Source organism: Idiotropiscis lumnitzeri, chromosome 14, assembly GCF_059441095.1.
Source record: "Idiotropiscis lumnitzeri isolate Australia: NSW breed Sydney's pygmy pipehorse chromosome 14, RoL_Ilum_1.0, whole genome shotgun sequence".
In the NCBI taxonomy this organism is placed as follows: Eukaryota; Metazoa; Chordata; class Actinopteri; order Syngnathiformes; family Syngnathidae; genus Idiotropiscis; species Idiotropiscis lumnitzeri.
The window spans coordinates 14,255,604-14,279,432 of record NC_142404.1 but is presented as its reverse complement, the minus strand read 5'-3'; the positions used below and the strand labels follow the sequence as shown (position 1 = coordinate 14,279,432).

Genomic DNA, 23,829 nt, shown 5'->3' with positions numbered 1-23,829 from the left:
TTTGACAGCCAGAATCACATAGAGCAATCTGTAGTAACCCGAGGGTGTATTAAAAGAAGGATTTTCATTTATTATGCATTTTATATTTCTATTTATATTTAAAAAAAAAAAAAAAAAAAGTATATTTAACACAATGATGATGGAATTTTGCTCCATGGACAGAATCTTGGATAGTTTGCCAATGAAAAAAAAAAAATCATATTGGAAGTGAAAAAAAGAGGCCTATTTGCACCAAACATTGTCTTAAACTCCAAATGTGGCAGTGATAAATGGTAACGCTGACGTACATTTTACATTTTCTTTACTTCCCCATTAATATTAGCACACACATCCTACACAGTCCCGATTTCTTTCGCACACAATTCAAATACAACAAATACAATAACCCTGTCACGAGTCTTTTTAACATGACCAAGATGAATGAATAGAGTTCGCTTCCATTCCAGGATAACGGCTGCGATTATGGCTGGAAAGTTTTTTATCTCATTATTTTATTCCAAGGTCTTCCTCCTTAATCATATTCTTTATCTTTTCTTTATCTGAAATGTGTCACCAACAGACAAAGAGCTATCATGATCATAATTCCATATAATCAGCTCCGACCCAATGTTTTTCATCCAATTAGAGGACGGTAGGAATGACAACATAAAAGCTTCTCACATCTTTCTGTTCTAATACAAAGCTTTTTGTCTTGTTTTATAGTTAATTTGGATAGGACACAATGCTTTATTTGTAAGACACATAGAAGCCTTCGTTTGCACTATTCCGGAAGAGGTCTTGCCTTGGCTCTGCTACGGGTTCCGTATTATGCACATTACGTCTCCTTTGTCCCACAGGCTTGCTTGAAACATAACTAGGGCTATATATATATATATATATATATATATATATATATATATATATATATATTTTTTTTTTATTTTATTTTTTGTAATTATTCTCCCAAAAATTACTGTAATTTATAGCGATGAATCAAATTTTTGTGTTGTTTTGCAAGGCCCAGTGGTAACTTGAGCAGGGTGTTTTGTTCTGTGTTATAGATGTACAGCTAATATTAATTATTCTCCAGAGTTAACGCTTTAATTTTGACAGCCCTACACGTTCAGTGTGACGATGTTCATTGGTGACTCGATGTTCCACATAAATTCCAAGAGCTAGGGAATGAAAGTGGTACTTTCCTTTTCTTTGAAACTACACGAGTTTCATAGTTTCCAAGTTACTGTGGTTTTCACAGGTCAGCAATTTTGACCCCACTCGATAGCCCCCGGCTATTAATTCCCCAAAAGGCACGGGTGAGATTGGTTGAAGGCTAATCAACATTTAGCTCTTCTGAGTGTGTTATTATGCAGAAATTGATGGATGGTACAATTACACCCTGTGTCACTTAGCTAAATGGCCATGTAATCCTAATGAGGTTTTATCCAAACACAGAGTCTTTAGTAGAGAGAACAAAGTAAAAAGAAAAAAAAAGAATGCATTATGAGCTGGTGAGTGAATTGCCAATGTTATCATGTCATGTGATAAATTTCTGGAAATGAGCTCAAATCACAGGTGCACTATGCGACCTTTTGTTTTATTTTATTTTTTTCATTATTTTTACCATTGACCTTGCATGTGGACAGAATAGGAATAGGGAATTATTTGGTGTAATTGATGTCATTGTACTGCGTTCCCAGACCGATCAAAAGGTGGTACATCCCTCACGTGTCAGCCTGCAAAAGGAAGCATTTAGAAAGTTTGAAAGATATCAGAGACTCAGGGCCAGTTTTTCTTTTGAATGGATCTCCATTCAGCTTGCAATGATAAGTACTATCACATTCAGCGTTATGCATCTTGCTTCTAATGTGATACTTACGCCGAGAAAGCGCATAGATTGCGCTTGACACAATGAATAACCACTTCCGAGATACAAAGGCAGTCCATTTTCCAGCAATAGATTCGAAATTTAAATGCGCAAGAGAATGCGTAAGGTAGTGATGGGAAAATGAAGCTTTAAATTTGTTTCATGAACCAGTTCTTGTATTTTTGAGTCCTCTAGATGGCGCTGTTGGTTTAAATAAAGGGTTTAAAAAAATGGCAAGTCAGTGTGCTTTCAGCGCAATGTTGAACAGAGAGCGCCATTTAGAGGAGTCCAAAAATACCGCAGCTGGTCCATGAAGCAAATTTGAAGCGTGATTTAGCCACCACTAGCGTCAGGCACGCAATAAAAACGAATGACTGAATACGGTCACAAATCACGTCATAAACATATTGCCACGACATGATACATCGGTCTACTTCTGCTCCAGTCTCAATACTGTACTGCTCTAAATGAACTAGAAGTAAAACATCTTACATTTGAAAATTCAAAATTCAAAGCAGTAAGTCTTCAGTTTCATCAGTGGATAACTTTTTTTTTTTACCTTATACTAATGTATGAAAAAATAGGTGCGTGCGGTGCGGCATGCTTCGTTTTCACATTATCGCTTGGTTGAGAAAGCATTTGTCCTCAGTCAAGTACCCCTGGTTAAACGTCACCTTCCTCCTTCAGTCCGCTTCACCTTTTTTGCTTATGATTTCTCAACGGTCTCGCCTCCCACACCACACTGTCCTCCTTCGTGTCAAATTAAAGTGATGGAAATGAACTTGAGGGGACGCTAATTGCAGTTGTCAATCCAATCTGGGTCAAGGCTGAAAGACAGAGGCTCTCTAGCACTTCATCAGTCTTCATTAATATTGAACGAGTTTGGTGAGTAGCAGGGGGCCAACGTAATCTGCACTCATCTAACAGTGCATCAAAAATTAGGAAGATGGGGAGGGAACCAGTGGTGCCTGGGGGACAAATATGCCAGTCAAGAAGTATGAAGAAAGATGTCAGAGGATGTGAAGCGAGTGCAAGAACAAATGCTGCTTCCCTTGCTGCAGGACCCTGAATTTGAAAAGTACTTGAGGATGACATTCACCTTTTGAATGCCTACAGATGGCCAAAATTGTGATTGAAATATACAAAGAAAAAGTAACTCAAGCAAAGAAGGAATTTATTTTATATCAGTTGTCATAGTAAATACGCTGAGGACTCAAGATTTGTAATTTTTCACTTCAATCTTATCAAAGACCACGGTCATCACTAATTAAGTAATTTGGAACTAGCAACTTAAAAATGAGATAAAGACGATCTCATCCACCAAACGCAAGACTGTAAAACCTTACGTAGGATATTTAGGATTCTCACCAGGGATAAATTATTCACTTGGTATATTCCTTGCTTTGGAGCCCAGGAGGATCACATCTCATCATAGACATAAGGCCTTTTCACACTGCACTTAGCACAGTGCAGTTTCATTATGTATGCGCTGCTGAGTTGTGACGACCCAACGCCGTGCCCCGTCGGCCGGGAAATATTCAGATTTAGCGCAACGCGGATGTGATGACTGCGATGGACGGATCTCCATTTTTTTTTTTTTTTTTTACTTCATTTATTTTTTACTACTTTTTACAATCATAACAGTAACACAACACAACTGTTTGGTAGCTTAGCAACATTCCCCCCCCCCCCCCCCCCCCTTACCTCAAACCACACTGCGTGCTTCTGTTCACTGGTGCACTCGAGTGGTTCCATCGGCAACTCTATGATAGCTAGATCAAGGGAAGGGTCAAGTTCATATAATTGCCACTGAGTGCCATCGAAAAAGAATACAACATAAGTGGGGCCTATTTTCTAGCTTTATTACTGATTCATCCCAGTGAGGGAAAAAAAAACACATGTCCAGTACCCAGTGGAATTACAATTTGTATTTATTTCTAAATCTACAATAATCCATGATTTAAAAAAATAATAATTAGATCTATTCCGTTTTTTGCACATTTAACACACACACTATGATGCATTATGCTCTATAAGACATCTATACACACACCCCTCAATCATTTTTATTACCTGTGCTTTATAAAAGCATGAGCACGGCACGGAGTGTAAGGTTTATGCTATGACAGTACATTAGTATGTGGAAGCGCTTTAATTTATATTCGTAAAATATCATCATGATTGTAATTACATTTTATAATTCACAAAAAAAAACAGCGCTGGTTCCTGGTTGAATGTTATTTTTTATTTTATTTTTTACAATTTTCTGGAGCCATTTTTTTTATTAGCAACATACAATAAGCATTAATAGTCTGTTCTGTAACAAATGCAAACTAGCATAAACAGAGAGAAAGAAAAAAAAAAAGAAAAAGAAAATGGGAAAAAAAAAAAGAATAGATACAAATAAACCCATAAACTAAAACTCTCTGTGATCAGAAATAAAATTATCCAACAAGCCAAATCCCAAAGTTAAATTCAAATATATCATCAGTGGAGACCATCTCTTATTGAACATGTCCATATTGAAATGTAGCAAAGCAGTTATTTTTTATTCTTTTTCTTTTTTCATTAATCAAGAAGCCCAGTGATCCGGCTGGAATTTGGAACTAAAAAAAGGTGAATACAATTCCAATTATTCTCATTCAAAAGAATGTAAAATATGAAGAGCTCGCAAAAATTTAAACAGCCTGCAATATTGCAGTTCTCATGTTTTGAATAAGATTATTTAATACGTTGGTTTAGTGTTGTATATCCAAATGTTAAGGCCACACTCTCAGTTAAATATTGGCATTACTCCATTATTTTATAGACTTGCAAAGACACCGTGCAGGATTATTAAAATTGAACAGGATGAAAGCAAGGATAAGGGATGAGAAGAGAATAGGGACACGATATATTCGGATTCTACGCACAAGACCATGGCCTAAATGATAATTCAGTACATGACCTGATTATTACTTTTTTTAAAAAACATTATATAAAAACATCACACCGATTAAAAATGGTTGAAGCGGATATAAAATATGCGCCTGTGTCAAGCTATCCATTTGTTCACAACTGCACAACAGTGCTCATCAATGCATTCCCACACCGAGAAAAATTACACGTTTACTAATGTTTGCAAGGGATGACGGATAATCTAATCGAACTGTGGCTCCCTCCTGAGACCAGCAAGGGCAAAGAGAAGGAAAACATGAATATTTCATACGCCCAGATCTGCTTTGGAGCGCATGCAGAAAGTGGCACGTGGGAAAAGAGACACCCAAGTGTGTGTTTACCACTTTTGGTGTTCTGTTCATCAAACAGCGATGAATAGTAATGGGAAATTCAAAATGTCAAAATAGAAAATGCTAAACTGTAAAGTGTAATCTCTAAATAAGCGATCAGAATATGGTCAACTATATCTAGGATTGCTGAAGGAAGTGCATCTATTGAAAGCGGGCTGAAAACCTCAGCGCAGCTTCGTAGTTATTAATCAAAAGAGCGAGCGTTGATTCATCTGTTGTGGAGGTAGTTTGGAAGATGGACTCTGTTTACTGTTAAAAGCCCGTTTGGGGCGTAGTGGGAGGCAGCCATCCATCTTCGGTATATCTTTAAAAAAAAAAAAAAAAAAAGGTGCCTAGGCATGAGTTTCAATCACTTCCGAGACACGACGAGTATGCACGCTGCTTCGCATTAGCGACTTCTCCTCCAACTCAAGGTCAGGTCTCATCCTCCCCGAGGAGCCATGTTATTACTTTTTCTTTTGTGTAATAATAATAATAACATTCCTAAAGATACACTGAACCCTGCCCTTCTGCTCCCCTGCTGCCTGGCACCCTATTTTCTTAATTAGCATGTTCAATTAGCCCAAGTTAATTGGCCACGATGGAAAGGTGCAGAAACCTTGTAAGTTGGTGCCAGAGGGAGTCATTTTCCAAATTAATACTACGTTGTGCGGAAGGTAAGCAGGTGTGAAGTGGAGTGAGTTCTTCGAGCATCTGAAAATACAGTACGACATCTGAGGTGGAACACAATTTTTGTTCATGTCTCCCGTAGGAAATGGTAGAAATCTCAGTATATTGTGAGGGAGAGACCCGCTATAGGTGAGAATCCACAATGGAGAGGCACGAGGGAGACGCCGATACCAAATGAAACTGGATGCGTTATACCTCACCACCTGGCATAACCTTTTTGGAGTGTGAGTGGCTGGCTGTGAGCATTTTTTTCCATAAGAGGTTAGGGATAGGTAAGGTTTTCTCTTGTTAGGTTACAACAGGGTGGGCAAACTTTGTGATTGGTGGGCCACAATGGGCTCTAAAATTTGACAGATCAATTTAATTTTAAATGGAAATGAACAAAAGCATTACAACAAAATATATGTCTTTGACACACCACAGTATTTAGAAAATAAAAAATCAACAAGGTTTATACATTTAATTTTTTTTCAAGTTTGGTGGGCCGGATTCAAACGTTTAACGGGCCAGATGTGGCCCCTGGGCCGTAGTTTGCCCACGCCTGCGCTACAAGGAGAAAACTGTGAACAAGCCTTCTTTAGGTGGAAAAGGCCAATATATATTTGATCAAAATGTGAGATGTGTGTTAAGAGGCTAACATGGGCAGCTTATTTCACCCGAAACACGTTGCATTTTTCTTCTTGCAAATATCAACACAATGACATCTACTGCCTCCTCCACACCTCTCATCGGCACACTATTATCGCTCCTGCCCTGAAGGACTCGGAGCTGACATCACCCGTCGCCACAGTTGCATGTGTGTCCATCAAAACAAAAGTGGTACATTGAAGTGGGAGATGATTCAGCCTCCAAGCACATCAACTGTAGCTATGAGGCAGGGTTTAAACTTGTTTGTTCAATTTAAAAAAAAATGACAATGGGAAACAGTGGCACATTTTCTTTCCACATGGAATATATTCTTATGTAACAATAGTAAAGCGCTACTGACAAGGCACCAGCTATTGCAATTCGGAATGATAGCCTATCAAATATTTTGACTCAAGCAAAGTGTCATAATTGCGTTTTTGCATTTACTAAGCCTTAACTACTGATATATAAGATTTATATGAAGTTGCATCATCATTAGAAACTAATTACATTATTTTGGAGTTCAGTATCTGATGTTGTGGTCTTCGAGTATATACGATAGCTGCATGGCTGCTTTTCCCGTCAAAATACGTCAACCCAAGAGAACCAACGGGCCAGTATTGCACACCTGACACGCAGCCAGAAAAAAATTCAAATTAAAATTGAAAATAAAAACATAAATAAATAAATACATTATATATATATATATATATATATATATATATATATATATATATATATATATATATATATATATATATATATATATATATATATATATATATATATATATATATATATATAATTTTTTAATTTTTTTAAATTTATTTTAATTTTTTTTAATTGGCTGCGTGTGACGTGGAAATTATGTTCTCTATGCCGATTGGTTGTCGCCGACGAGGGACGGACCGGGCCCATGTGCGTCCACCTGAAATACTGACGGGAACTTTGTCACGGGCTGACGATGCCCACCTCTGTTAACTAACATAGCCAATATTCTAAGCATTTGAAGACGACAATGCTCAAAGGTATGCCCACTTCAGGCAAACTGACATGAACACACTTCACAACCACAACGACGTCACTGCGTCTGCATTCTTGTGCTTACTCTGAGGAAAGTGAGGTCTCGACTGCGATCGATGCTTGTGATTTCCAGGTTTCCCATTACGACTTCGCAGCTCTCGTAGTACTTCCTCAGGGTGCGATACTGCTGCTCCAGGTCTGACAGAGTACTCAGCTTGTTCTCTGTGCCAGCGCATACTGTTGAAACAAAATGTGACATAACAATGTTACTTCATTTACATCAGAGTGTTGTTTGTTTTTTTTAAAGGCAGGTAAAAGCTGCTATATCATTTCATCCGCGCTACTTTCTTGTTTGAAAGATCCTAACATGTCTACACCGTATCACAAACACTCTTCCCAATCACCTGTCAGGCATGTAGTTTAAATTTAGTAAGGCAATTTTTATAATCATGTCCCGCATATATTGTGCACATACATAATTGATGCAAACAGGCTCAAATGATACATTATACATCTATATGTCTTGTTCTTCAAGCCACATGCTAGTTGAGATTGAATGCAAGGCACCTGGCGGCATCTATGGAGTGCACTCTATTTTTGCCTCAACCATATCAATAATTAAATGAAATTAAATCAATTCTAGCAAAAATCACGTCCACACAATCAATAATAATTTGACCCATATAATGTTCAGTATTCAGGCCTTTTCAACAAAGACTAAACGTCGTGTGATTCTTGCTTGTCTCAGCATTTGGACAACAATTTATGACAATCAATAAAGACAAATGGAATCGCTTCTCCGTCGCTCTAAATCTATGCAGAATTCTTCCAATGTGACCCGGATAATACCCGTACGGTGATTAGCTTGGTTGCACATAGCATAATGTGCTGCTCAGGAATGATATACGACAGATCTGGGTGTTTTCAATAACACTTGAAGGAAGGTGGGGGTAGGAGGCCATAAAGTGAGGATAGGTATAATAAACTGTTATTGCACCCTTGGGGCAGGCTACTGAGAACACAAGAAGGATATCACAGTGTGATATCTGGTTGAATCAACCTTTTTTTTTTTTTTATTAACTATTTTCTTCTCCATGTATACTTTCTCTAAGTCTACTTGTCGTCAAAACATCGATTGTATTCAGTGAAATTTAAAGTGATTAAAAAGAATGTGTGGTATATCCAGTAATGTGAGGTCCGTTTGAGGCTGAGATGATCTGGTCCTGATTGTTAAATGAACCGCAACAGAACCATCTGGGTGATGTGAGGCATATTTTCAGAAAGTGTGAACTGTTGCAGGTTTACGACAGGGATCCTTATTGTGATACGTCGTTGCATAAGTCTGGATGCGTAGACCCGCTGTAAATAACAGACCTCAGCATGAATTTCCTCTCTCTCACTGCATGATTAAATCCATTTGTCTCCGTTTCTATCTCACTGGAAGTTTGCATTAAATAGCCTGTGGCATATCATGGTTGAGTCTATAGAAGTCTTGTGGAAGTAGAAAAAAAACAGATGGACCATCCTATTTTTTTTTTTAAACCTGTGTCACACCCATTGAGGAAAATCTGTTGGCTAGCTAGCTAGATAGCTAACACACATGTATATACAGTACTATATATACAGTATATTTCTCGTTTTTGGCTCCCTGAGAGTCAACTCGGGCTGCACAGTATACTATATAAATATCGATATCGCAATAATGGCCCTTGAGATGATCAGTCAAATGCTAACTTAAATATGCATCTCGACCAAGTCGTTGGACATTATCTCGGGGAATTACAATTAGTTAGCCAAGAACACATTGAGCTTGCCTAGTTAGCCCTTCTTTCATCACAAAATAAAAATTAATATGAATAAATATAACAATGATAGCAATATCGCTATAGTTAACAACGATATTCTATATCACATGTTTTTCCAATATCGTGCAGCCCTAGCGACAACTCATTAAATTTGTTCTCAGCAGTTCAGGCGGCACAAATATGCGGATGTAACATGACAAAACGTCTATAGAAATGCATATCGGCATTAATTTGAGTGGCATTAAATTGAAAGGAATGTTATTTGCTCACTGTAATACATTTATACTGACTACGCACGTGAAAGACTTCCTTGATATGTGACGCAGGCCGAAGCTAATGCTAACAACTCCACAGAGCTAACTTAGCATGTACTTCTCTTCTACTTGCTGCTTAATTCATAGCCTACAATCGCAATATTTAATCAGAATACCATGTTTGAATTAGCGGGGCCACACCAACAAAGCATCGTGTCATTAATTAACATCGACAAACTTGTGAGCTTGGCGATGTTTGAAGCATTTTGCTTTCGAAAGACAGAAAACAGTCAATCCCAAAAGCAATGCCCAACTGAGTTAAATTAAATCACAGCTGACATTTTGGCTGGAAAACACATCGTTTAACAAAAGTGGAGTGCGAATAGCGTTTCTAAGGTCACCGGAGTCCTTCGTCTAATAACCTAGATGAGCTTGTGTGAGTAAGTGTGAGTTACATGGCGCTAATACTGATGCTAATCATGGCCTACATTACAGTCCATCTGCTGTGCACTTGAAAGTTCATCTGAAACAATAACTAGCTGAGAGACTGTCATAACTATTACACTCTCGCTTCCGGTCACCAAGCGGCATTGTTGTCACTGCCTCCATATGGTTCGCCATTAATTCACATTTATGCTTGGCTAGGTCATATAACCTCCCCTGGAGGAAATGTCCCACTGAAAGAAATTTGCAGCGGCACCCTTTTGTTTGAAGAATTTCATCGTATTGCATATATTTTGGCGGAATAAATGCATAAATAAATAAATTACAAAAAAAACATTGAAATCTATTCAATTTCTTGACTGCCACACTTTTACTTAACTCAAATGCTAATTTTAAAACCGACAACAGGCAAATCTGTTATTGATGAAAATAGTGTCAAGGAAAGTTAAATGATGATGAAAAAACCAAGTTTGGCCCTGAGATTGATTACTCTAACCAGCTGTTGATAACGTATTTTTTAGTTATGATTCAACCACTGGAGGGTAAAATTAAATGATATGACAAAGAAACATGGGGATATTCATAAGTTATTGTTTTGGTTGCTTTTAAAAGGGATATGTGTGAGTTTGTGTTTATGTGTGTGTGGCACGTCTCTATCGCCTTGAGCTATTTTATTTTCAGGAAACCTGCTAATGATGTCTTTTTTTTTTTTTTTTTTTTTACACAACGTAAACAATATTAAAAACTAAATCAGCATAATATTTAATGTCAAAATGTGTACTTCTGTTGGCTCACACTGCAATTCAAACTCACACGATCCACAATGAGTGCATTTGTACATTGCGTGGATATTGAAACAAATTGCAAACATTCAAACGCCTGAGGCTTAATGCCCCCGGAAGCACTCGTTGGAATCCCATCAAATGGAACGTTCGCAACCTCAGAGATTGCGCTGTGCACTGAAATGACAGAAAATCGTCACGTTCCTAAAATAATGGTGAAGTAATTTTTTTCCCAGAATGTGTTATGATGTGAATTGCGCTCCGCCTTATTGGCCAGGTAAACTCGGCCAAAGTTTTTTTTTCGGGGGGGTTAAATAAAGGTTTTGATTTCTTGACAGATTGACAAGATGAGAGGATGTTACGTAATTTTTGTAATTTTTCTACAGCAATTACAAACTTTCTTTTCTTTATTTCTTTTTTTTTTTTAGCATTTCTCACATTTGCCTCATTCCATAGCTTCCAATACAACATAAATCACAATCATGTCACAGGCCATAATATCTACAATGGGTCAACTTATGAAATTGCTGCTTTTGAAATGCCTAATGAGAGCACGTAAGGCACTCCATGGCTTGCTAATATGCGAGCTATCTATCTCCATGAGCACTGCCTGAGGGGAGGGGCCAAAAGGATTTAATTCCATTTAAAAAAAAACACACATATGAGCATGTATATGAGTGTTCCCATGCAGCCAAAGCCTTATTAACTTTCATACACGTAGTCAGATTCACAGCACGGATTATCTCTTGGACTCTTGGCCATGGCTTCTGCAGGACCAGTTGTGTTTAATGCACAATGCTGAAAGGCTCCTCAAGGGTACTTGTCAAGGGTCTGTGCGTGTTTCTCATACACACATAGCAAGCCTTTTTCCCGCCAGTGACCCGGCCCAGCCAGTTTCTCTCTCGCCTCTGGGCCTATGCCACTGTTTCCGCTTGTTTTTGTTTTTCCATTGCATTGAGAAGGCATTCTATCAATTAAGCCAGAAGGCCAAGATATCCTTGATGCCCCCAGCCTACATCGGTTCCCAGCCCTCACGTGTGGTTCTTGCCATGAATCTTAATCTGGGACACAAACTGTTTCCATCAATTATGTTGGCTGCTACGGCTAACTTTTACCCTGGCTCCCATTTTTCAAAATTAAACAGGACCTTTTCCCCTCTTTGCTGCAACACAATTGCCACTCTCGCTGAGACAAGAAATTATTTCTCAGCAGGCTTCTGGCCCTACTGCTTATCACACTATGAATGAATGCATGAGAACTTTTCCTGCTTTTACTGCCACGTATGTGCACGTATGCATTTGTGAGTCTCTGTGTGTGTTTTAAAGCTTTAGCTCATTCAATTGTGAATCAACACATGAGGAGAGGATAAACTAAATACTAAATAAAAAAGGAACTTGAGATTTATTTCAGGAGAGACGCACAGAAATGTTTTTTTTTTTTTTTAAATCAGGTTTGGTGCGTGTTATTACGCAAATAAAATATGCCTGTCAGTCATTTTGCAGCTCGTCAGATTGTGACATAATTTGCCATACAAGAGAATGCTTGTTACATTCTGAAGCCGTGCGTGAAGGTGCCTGCATGATAAGACAATTTATTCCATTAACCCACTGGAACACCCTGACAAGCAGTCAGGTTAAATGTTTACGTGTAAGACATCAAGATGACAAGAGAACACAGCTGGAGGCATTTGATTGTCCCACCATGTCATTCTTATCGCTTTTGTCTAAACACTCTCTAATGAGATTTACAGAACATCTACATTGTCTTTTTTTTTCTATTGGAAATTGGGTTTTCAAAGAAATAGTCACTTTAATTACGTAAAAAAAGCTGAACAAAGGTTACGTATTGTTTAAATTGAAATGCATCGAATGTCTTTTAAAGCAAATTTCCCCTGGACACTTATTGGAACTGTGAATGTGTTTGCATACACAAATTAGCCAGATAACTAAAATAGTTTGTTCCCACAACCTTTTAAGACTAAAGTTACATTTTACATATAATTGTTGCGATTAGAAATTTGGTCAAACTATGTCTGCCTCCTCTACATCATATTGCAAAAATGATAACATCAATAACACAACCACTTCAGGTGAATAGTTAAAAACACAGGTATTTGAAAAAAAAAAAAGAATGTTTTTTTAAATGAATAAATTAAAAAAATAATAATAAAATTAAAAAATAAATAAATAAAATGAATAAATAAAAAATAAAATTAAAAAAGAAATTAATTAATTAAAAAAAATCAACCTTTTAAGCAAGGCGCGGGTGAATTTTGTCATGACAATGCTCACCTAGTAAAGATTTGAGTCCCCAAAGTCTCATTTGCAGCAGCATAGTCCTCATCACAAGGATTTTTCCTGCATATGCTGCCAGACACTTTCACCTAATTTCACGCTCTACAAACGCTGACATCATGAAAACAATTTTTATTTGACCAATATTGCACTATGTTTAGTGTTGTTTTTAACAACAAGAGTGACATTTTGCATATGAGTGCACATCGCTAGTAAAACCACCAAAGAAAAATAGGTGAAATTTCTTATCAAAATTCTCCTTATGAAATTGACTTCCCTGATGAAAATTTTTTCGTGAATTTTCAAATTTCCTCCTGAAATCAAGTACCGTATTTTCGCAGTCATAAGGCGCACTTAAAAGTCCCAAATCTTCCCCTAAACTAACACAGCGCCTTGTAAGGCGACTGCGCTCATTATATAGACAAAGTATCACTCGCGACTGCCTCAGCCTCATCAGCCTACGGCAATAGAGGTTGAAGAAAACAAAAGACACCAGGGGCCGAGAGTACCAGAACTTGGGAAGGCGCACTCGAGAAAACAGGTCGAACGGGACAAGGTGCAAGAGCAGACAGTGGATGAGTTTAGGAAGAACCAAGTGGCGTGGAATGACGTGACTCGAGGATTGAAAAGCAAGAAGAACCTTTACCTTGGCGCTGTCGTTGGCCACCCCGCTGAGGTCTCAAATAGATGGCCAACAGGGTGCCCAAGTAATGGTCTGACGGGAGGGATTGAGGGCTGGACGGTGGTGGAAGGAATCAAAAGGAAAAACGCGACAAAAACTGACTGCGGGTCGAAACTAATGGGATAAAGATCGAGAAAATCAAAATCAGTGTCAAACTCAGTAACTGAAGGAGGTCAACAGAAGGATCTTCAAAATGTGAGTCAACAAAAAAAAGTGGGGGGTTCGTTAGCTAAGTCCAGTGTTGGCCGGTTCATTCTGTCACATTTTTATAAAAACGTTTTATTGGGTTGTTACACATTTTAGGGAGTACACTTGACTGCACTGACTACAAAGAATTAAAAAAAAATTACGAGGCTTTGCATGTTTTGCCTTCGGCTGTGAAATAGTTCACTGAGATCTCCCAAGATGACGTTCAATAACCATTTACAGGGGTGACATTTAGCCAAGTTAACTTTGATTAATTTTGCTGTTGAACTGTACACACACACGTGCCCTTTGCTTATATTTGATTTCATAACACATATGGCTCCTTTATTTTTGTTTAGCAAGTTAATATAATAGACGATTTCAAAAAATAGAAATTGTCCAACAATAAAAGGCACGCGAATACCCCGAAGAAGAAGTGCCGGTTTTATTGCTGATCAAATTAAAAAGATCAATTACTGTTGACGCGGAAAATGATTAAACTTATCACTAGCGAGGCTGAGAGCAATCCGCAGTGGATGGCAGAGAGTAAATTCAATGTTGCTTGAAATCCGTGTTCTTATTAAGAGGAGACAAATACAAATACAGGTTCTAATGCAATATCAGACTCGGCAATAAATAACAAATGTCAGAGGGCAGCTGCAGTGAGGCAAAGTGGAGTGTGATTTCTCTGGGTGAATCCGTGTAGGCTGCAGTGATATAGTACACACTGGATCATGCTGAGAGATGTTTCTAATATTTACTCTTCTGTGTTGCTATATAGAGTAAAATTATCAAAATCTCAGAAACAACACAGAGAGGGAAAAAAAAATAAAAATCGGGGCAATATAGCGTATTTCCACGACCATAAGGCACACCGTAATAAACGGCCCCGTCTCAGTTACCTGTGCTATTTCAGCCGAGGTTGAGGGTTCCATTCCAGCCCCAGCCTTTCTGTGTGCAGTTTGCATATGACTATGTGGGTTTTCTGCGGGTGCACAGGTTTCCTTCCACATTCCAAAAACACACATGCTGGATTGATTGAAGTCTCTGTATAGTTCCACGGTGTGACTGTGAGTGTGGATGGTTGTTCGTCTTTGTATGCGCTGTGATTGGCTGGCAACCAGTACAGGGTGTACTGCCCAAAGCAGGGGTGGGCAAACTTTTTGATTGGCGGGCCACAATGGGTTCTAAAATTTAAAAAATTTAGGGGCCGGAGCAGCATCAGATGGATGGAGTGTTTTGGTAACCTCACCTCATCGGAGAAAAAAAAACCCAAAACATTTAATTTTAATTGAAAGTGAACAAAAACATGACAATAAAATATGTCTTTGACACACAACAATATTTAGAAAATAAACCATTAACAAGGTTTATTCATTTCATTTTTTTCAAGTTCGGCGGGCCGGATTAAAACGTTTAACGGGCCGCATGTGGCCCCCGGGCCGTAGTTTGCCCACACCGGGTCTAAGCGATTTAGATACATATAACATGCCTGCTACAGGGAGATTGTTTGGAAATGTACTGCTTTCCTAATTACTACTGTATGTCCTTGTGCCATTTTAATTAGCTATGAGACACGCGACACCTTGTACGTATCCAAAGAATAGAAAGACTAGCCAAAGTGCGCGAATGATTAATTCTCGCAACAACAACACGACCGAACAACACAATGACTTACTTGCACATACGGAGCATCTCGTGTGGAATCGAATTAGCGGTTCATTTACATGGCTTTCGAGCAATTGTGTTTGTAAAGTAAGTGCATAAATTAATCTTCCAACGAGTACATTGGAGTCCCGCGCCGTCGTATTCTTTGTGTTCAAGCGGGCCGTTCTTTAATTGTTTCTACTAGCACACTAGAAGGAGCCGGCCAATCAGAGCTTAGTATTAATTTTCACGAGCTACAGCCAAGGGATTAGCTACGCTCTCCTGTGGAAAGGCTGTTTGGCAGCCACGCGGATCTGCCACGACTTAGAAGGCTTACTGAACATTAGTGTGCAATTATCTTTGATGGTCTAAATTTCCTTCTGGCCGTCAAGACCCAATGATTCACCATTTGAATTTTTTTTTTTACCCCCTTAACACAACATGAATATCCCAGTCCAAGGAGTGCAGAGAGAATGAAAATGTCATCAAGTTGAAATGGATTCTCAATAAATCCGGTGGCATAGTACAACACGTTTAAAATCTGGATTGATTTTGAAATTCTTTGGCGTCATTCATCATGCAAAGCTATAGATTGCAAAGATTTGTTTTGCCGCGGTTGTCGAGAGGCTCGAACTAAATGATGGCTATGTTTAAGGGGGGGGAATACTGCCGGCGGTATGAATATGTGAAGTAAAGGAAGGAATGGATTTTGGAAATGCTTGGATTGAATACGCAGCACTTCTAAGAGAATATACAACGAAGACCCCCCCCCCCCCCAAAAAAAAAAATAAACTCTTCATACAAAAGAGAACATATCCACAGTCGTCCGTTACAGTATGTTGCATCAATATCGGTTGATTTGAGCTATCCAAGGACATAAAACGTACACAGATTTAAAAAGTTGAGGTTCTGCAAGTTTTCTACCACACTGAATTACTTTCACCTTAAATATATTAAAAATATTTTCTGCATCGCTAAAGACAAGATTTACTCCTCAAACCTTTTTATTTATTTTTTTGAGTAAAAAAAAAATAAACTTCATTAATTCATTATTACATTATCACCTCAAGATGCGCGATTGTGACTCAATCATCCAATCCCAATGCACCTCTCCCTTACTTTTATTTTCCAACCTGCTTATCACCACTTGACCACAGTGTTAAGTCAACACTCATTGAAGTTGAGCAAGGAAAGCGATCAATTCTCTCTCCCTCATCAACAGTCGATAACAGCCCAATAGCACGACAGAGGAGGGATGATGTCTGCAGATAGCTTGTCACACCTGATTCTCTTTTAATGTCTTGTTAACCTGGGACCCTTTGATAATATTGGACGAGTACGACCCATGGTGCATGTAAATGCCTCCTTAAAGTTGGAGCTGACAGAAACCGAAACAATCCATTTGAAAATGGTCAGTGTGTCTGTAAAAATGTGTTGCGCTGGATTAATGTACTGTGCTGTGGGCAATAACTTGCCTTAAGAAACCAGATTGTTGAGTTCCGAATGGTCAAAATAAAAAATTGTAAAATCCCAGCATACAAAACTGATGAAAAATCCAATTTTAAATCGTACAGTCTACTCATATAAACTTAATTGTGTGTGCAACACTTCCCACTGTCATGACCTTTTTCTTTTCTATGATGACATCCAAGTTCCTCCATTTTTCCAGTACTTACATTGTCAATTTACTATCGGCATTTTTCTTGGGAGGACCGTGTGGAATGAGTGGAAAAATAGCCTGGCAGGACCGCGCAAGACAAACACGCGCACGCACTGATGCAAGACAAAGAGCTTGTTGAGCAATAACTGCTCTGCAGCACATGCAAGTTATGCTTCCTGACACATAATTTGATTTTAATGAACAACAAGTCACAACGAATCAAGCTCAAAACGCCCGTTTCCATCAGTGTCCATCTGTATAGCATAGCTAATAATAAAGTGCTTTGCAAATAGCACCTGGGCGGGGAGAGAACGATGAGTGCTGTTAGTCAGTTGCTTGTCCACAGGCTCCGCCGTCAAACGCGTTTATGTAGACAATTCAGAAATTAAGTCAGGATCTAATTTCTTGTATTGTAGCTTCACGTGAACCTTTTTTTTTTTTTTTTTTGGCACGTCAATATGAAGCCACAAAAGGATGTACTCTATGATTTGGGATTAGGAACCCGGTGCTCTTAGGGGTAATTATGGAATGTTGTTAATTAGCAAAAGACACAGAATGACTCGCAAAATGATGATCAACTCATTATACAAATGCTTGAGGGGAGCAACTGAGTCTGAATGTAATGAAAAACATCTCTACTGACGTCAACCAATTGTGACAAATGGAAATGTACAAACAAACTTTAGGTTTCAAGCTTTTACAAGTACTTGTACAGAGAACAGGCGCTAAAAAGGGTCCAATCACAGCTCACCTGTTTTGTGACGCTGAGCCATGATTGGTCGTTAACTGAGCTCTGAGCAGCTGTGATGTCATTTTCAGTCGACAGAAGGGACAAAATGGCCGCCACCTCGGAAGGCTAAAAATATGTGGACTTTTTACTGCTCAACTCATACTCCGCATATTTTTTTTTTTTGGAACAATTTCAGCCAACGTGAAAATGTCATCAGACACTACGCTCCATCGCGAGGGGATTGAATGATTGAGATGTGACGATGCCAATCACGTGTGTTGGCGTATTAACAAAAGGCCAACAGTCATTAGTTCAACACAGGTGTGGTCAAACTGCGGGCCGGGAGCCACTTGCGGCCCGTTAAGCGTTTTAATCCGGTCCGCCGAATTTAAAAAAAAATTAAATGAATAAACCTTGTTAATGTTCTGTTTTCTAAATATTTTGGTGTGTCAAAGACGTAAAAAGACATATGTTTTGGTGGAATGCTTTTGTTCACTTTCATTTAAAATGATATGTATTTTATTTCTCAGATGAGGTGAGGTTACCAAAACACTCCATCCATCTTCTCCTGGTCGGGCCCTTCTGTCAAATTTTAGAACCCATTGTGGCCCGCCAATCAGAAAGTTTGCCATCCCCTGGTTTAACATTTTATCTTCAAACCAAACATACTGTATAAAATGAGCATAAAAAAACAACAAAATACGTCAAAACATCAATCCTCAAGTCAAGATTCGGTACTTTCGCAAGTCAAGTCTCATGTCATTTAAGTTTTGTGAAGTCACAATTCATTCCAAGTCCCAATAACTCAAGTTTACCATCTCATCCCCGTCTCTCAACTAACACTCAATTTAAAAATGGATCTCTAACTACTGCTTCAGTGATTGGAACAAACACAAATAGTAGATGTGGCGGTACCAAAGTTTCCAGGATAGTCCGATCTTAAAAATGGACGGAGCGCTTGACGAAGACCACGCCGAAACCAAAGTGGTGGCGTTTTACGATGAGTATAGTGTTTAATTATGTGGCCATTCGGAGCAAGCTGTCATGTTGCTCTTCCATTTAGATCGCATCTCCTCAGGGGGAAACACTTGTTCGTCTGTCTGCCGCATACAGTCACGGCATGGCAACCTCAATCACATCAAACAGACGGGCAAAGAGGAACGAGAGAGAGAAAAAATGGCGTTTGGAGCAGTGTCGAACTCAATCTCAAGTATGTTCATGTATTTTTTTTTTTCTCCTCCTTGTCCTTATGTGTGCCGATGCATACCTTTTGGTGGGTCCTACTCTAATGTGCATGAAGAGTGTGTGAAGAATGAAAAATTAATCAAACCAACTGACTTTGTAGGGCTGCGATACATCGTGTTTCGGTCTTTACAGCAAGGCTTTGATGAAGCAAGTTTCTTCACTTAGTGCCACATTGTTGTGACGTTCGGGTACACGCAAACAAAACATATTGACCTTTCTTTCCGCATGCCATCGGAACCAATCATCAATGAATTAGGAAAATTAGAGGCTGGCAAGGGCATTTAGATAGGGTGAGGGATGGATATGTGAAAGGGGCTGTAATGAAGTCAATGGTGCGAGAGTAATGCCCCATCACCGGCACACATTTCCCAACACTTGCCACCCTGCCGCATCACCTCAGGGCGTCAGGGCAGAAGATATTAAAAAACTGTGGCACATCCTTTTCAAGGACGATTAGACATTTCTCCCCTTTGGTTTCGTTATTTACAGAGTGCCTCACAGTCTACTGAGACAGCTCGGCAGCAACATTTTTCTGTGCTGGCATTCATATGAGCCCTTGTGTAGTGGTTGACGACTGATATTATTTTTGTTCGTTTTTGTTGGCCGTAAACCGGTTGGCTTTCACTTGTTTTGATGCTACATTAAAGTCTGCGTATGACAAGTGTATGCTAACAACAGATGAGGATTCCCCGAGATGTGAAAAAGCTCTTCTTTAACATGCTAAGCTTTGTGCGCGCTGCACACGATCGCTAACAGGAAGAAGTTAGCATCCTGTCACACTTTTGCTCCCTCTTTTTTCACAATTTGGGATATACATTGCGCTGATCATCTTTTTAATAGGTACCCGGCTAGTTGCTAGCCTACTGCGCTAACAGGAAGAAGTTAGCATCCTGTCACACTTTTGCTCCCTCCTTTTCACAATTTGGGATATACATTGCGCTGATCATCTTTTTAATAGGTACCCGGCTATTTGCTAGCCTGCTGCGCTAATAGGAAGACGCTAGCCTCCTGTTTCACTTTTGCTCCCTCTTTTTTCACAATTTGGGATATACATTGCGCTAATCATCTTTTTAAAAGGTACCCAGCTATTTGCTAGCCTGCTGCGCTAACAGGAAGAAGTTAGCATTCTGTCACACTTCTGCTCCCTCGTTTTAATAATTTGGGATATACATGGCGCTAATCATCTTTTCAAAAGGTACCCGGCTATTTGCTAGCCTACTGTGTAGTCTGCTAGCTTGACCATAAAAAAAGTCGAATGTATTTCATACTACGTTAATTTACTAGCACTGTTCCACTTCCTCCTCCATATTCCAAACGTTCATGTTTGATTGAGCGATACGTTACATTAAATACAGTGAATCTTTTGCTAACTAATAGAGAGAAGAGAGCAATCTTGTATGGCTGGTTGTGTAGCATTAGGCTTCACTTGGATATTTTTTTTTTTTTTTTAGATAGTCTCAGAGGGAGAAATTATTTAAAGAAAAATAAGAAACCAAACCATTGAGGAACAGACTAAATTTACAAACTCGTTACCGATTGGAACCAGAGAAAACAAACTACCTGTGTGAACGCGCCCTGAGGAAAACGCCTTGTTTCAGCAATTAAAAATAGATACATCACATTTTGACTCTATCTTAATTGACTATCAAAGGACAATTTACTATTGATTAATGAGCCGGACTATTTCACGGGGAAAGAAAAAAAAGTTGCAGAGCCCCGGAGCTGGCCTATTATTATGCCAATGAAGACATTATTGCACTCCCAAATGTCGGAATGGCCATTTGACATTCATGAATTGCCATTTATTTTTGTCTTTTACACACCTTAATGTCACTGACCCGTTATTAAGCAACTGTTGACATCATTACATGAATCTGCGTTGTCCCTAAATGTATTCAAATGCCAGGTTGCTCACAAATACTTTGACTTGACTCGAGTACAAACTCGCACATAAATATTTTTTTTTCTTTTTTTTTTTTTACTTTGGTTGGCCGAGAAACTGGATGAGAGGGGGAAAGAAAAGTGAAATAAATGTGCACTGTCAGTTGTTTCCGATATGTACGTTATACCATCATGACATTTTGATAACTGTATTTGTTGCAACCTCGGGCTAATTTTGTGCAACCAGTTATCTGGCATGTGGCAGACAAAGGTCACTTGTGGGATGTATTCAGGCCGACATGTTTTTTTTTTAACCAACTTGCAAAGAGCAGAACGAATGACTCAATACATTTCTTGTTTTCTTGGAGATGGCACTCACTGATTGTTTAGCCTACCCAGAGAGGAAAAGCTGCATTTATTATATTTTATCACCTGAACACACACTTCCCCATTTTTTTTATTTGTATGTATTTAAAGGGTAAGTCAATCCAAAAAAAAAATCTTTGCAATAATATCTTTTATGTGCCTTTGTTAGTATAAACAGGGTTTTCTGATTAATATTTTGTTTGTGGAATAGGAGTTAAGCAGCAAAATCCACATATTTTTAGCCAACTCAGGGGATGGCTATTTTGTGACTTGTGATGTAATTTTCAGTCGACGACAAGTGGCAAAAAAAATATTTGCATAATAGATGCCCTTGAAGTCCAATTGTCGAAATAAGAACAAGAAGAAGAAGAACAGAATGTCATAGAAAGGGAGTTAAAGGATATTTATACTTCGTCTACTGATGCCCCGGGACCTTGATTAACATTTGGCGTTAGCTATAGCCTGGTGCCAAAACTTCAAGCCCAAAGTTCTCGATACAAAAAGATCAATGTCTTCAATCATGCCGCATGCTCACAAGGCAACCCAATAAGCGTTTCTCTGTCACATATAAAAGTAGATGAAAGCCATTTTGTCCTCTGGCTTGTGTCCAAAAATCAAAGCTTTGTTGTTTCATCTTTGCACATTTTTGATTCTAATCACTAAAAGAAGACGCCGTTCAGCTTTTTAAGTACCAAAATCAGCCTTCTGGAAACAGCATGTCGAAGGACGAATGGATTATGGGTGCTGTCAAGTGACCTTGCATCACCCTTTGACCAGTTTTGAATAAATTCACTTAACCGTGGTGGCAAACAAATATATTCACCAAATTTAAGATGGTAAAAAAAAAAAAAAAATTTGAAAGGTTATAAGAAAAAAATAATAATGAATGAGTCCGGATTCCCCTCATGTTTCATTAACCCTCTCCCCGTTTCAATAATTCTCTGTTCTTGCCTAGATTTCTGTCAAGCAGTTATGTCTCATCCTCAACGCACATTGAGCCCGCCTGAGTAGCGCCGGCATACGTGGTAAAGTGAAAATGGAGAAATATGAATTTAAAACGACGCTGCTCTTCTATTATGTCGGCTGTGGATGACTTGTGTAACAGCCGGGAGTAAAGGGCAAACCCGTCAATGAATCCCTTATTTGCTTCTTTCCTTTCTAGTGCCTCTAAAGGCCTTCCCCTTCATCTCGCTGACTGATGTATTTTTAAGCAGAGACCAAAAGCCGGCATGAATATGAGCAACAGTCTGCACACAATGTTCAAACTCTGTCGTCAGAGGCTTTCGATTGATAAATACTTTATTAATCGGGTTGGGTAAATACAGGAGTCTCTCAGCTCACAGGCAATGGACTGAAAAAAAACCCCGTCATATTACGGCAAATATCACATCGCTATGCAACTCAGCCAGCCAGTTATCAACGAGATTCCAAATGATAGTCATTGAAAGGAAATAAATGGGCTCCAGTTATGAGTCGCGGTTCTCAAAGGCGGACTTCAACAGTTCAACTGCTTATCGCAACAAGCTTAACACTTTTTTAACACTGTGAAGTAGTTAAAGACTCAGGGATCTTCCTGAGCTTCTCTCCGGGTGATTGAGGGTGCGTGAAGTAAAAAAAAAACGTGATTCTGAATTGACTCACGGGCAGCAGATAGACGACAGGGCGGTCCACCTTCACCGGACCCGAACTGTTCGGTTGATATCTTACGTAGTCTGTAGTCTCAGATGGCAAAGGACAAATAGCTCGCTAGATTTATCAACATTGGCGCACATTTTTAAGTACCGACCCGAGGAATGTTTTCCACACGACCAGGACTCTCCCTGTCAGCAGGCCAAAAGCAGCGGGAGTGGCTCAGACACCGTCTGCACGGACCAGATGTTTTTTTTTTTTTTTGGGGGAATATTTAACGGAACAGGAGACGGAGCAATCCATCGCTCACCATTCCAACTCATTCCAAGAAGTGGTAAGGTCCAGCTTGGATGTCTCGGGTCCCTTCAAATGGGATCCCCAAATGCAAAGCTGCGGACTGCTATCGGGCCGCACGTTATTTGGTTGAGTCATTCGTGAAAAATTTACGCCGTCAAAATATGTTAAAGTGGCGCATTCCTTACAAGTTGCATCAAAACATTGTTTGATGGAAACAGGGATCCACAAAATGGTCGCAAAAAATAAAATGCTGTCGTTGAGCTGAATTGCAGAATAAAGAGATGAATTCAGGACTTGATGACACTCACCTACATGCAAAGTCCAAGACCAGTTTGTTCATGAAAGGTCCTGTGATGATTTCTAAGTGATTATTTCTTTCGTAGCATTGCCAGCTGCATTTCCGTTCCTCAGCAATTATAATTTCAAATTGCGGTCAAACCATTTGCTGACGGTCATCCCGTCAGGAAAAACTAGATTG

General features: G+C 39.0%; 1 protein-coding gene across 3 annotated transcripts in view; it reads right to left on the bottom strand.

The window, feature by feature from the left end:
- The window catches only part of erbb4b (erb-b2 receptor tyrosine kinase 4b), a 237,843-nt gene that overhangs the window by 75,423 nt on the left and 138,591 nt on the right, over nt 1–23,829 (bottom strand). For all 3 annotated transcript variants that reach the window (XM_088315296.1, XM_088315294.1, XM_088315295.1), the window contains exon 2: nt 7,535–7,686. In XM_088315296.1, the coding sequence (XP_088171422.1) occupies nt 7,535–7,591 (57 nt within the window). In that variant the 5' untranslated portion in view covers nt 7,592–7,686. The remainder of the gene's footprint in view (nt 1–7,534; nt 7,687–23,829) is intronic.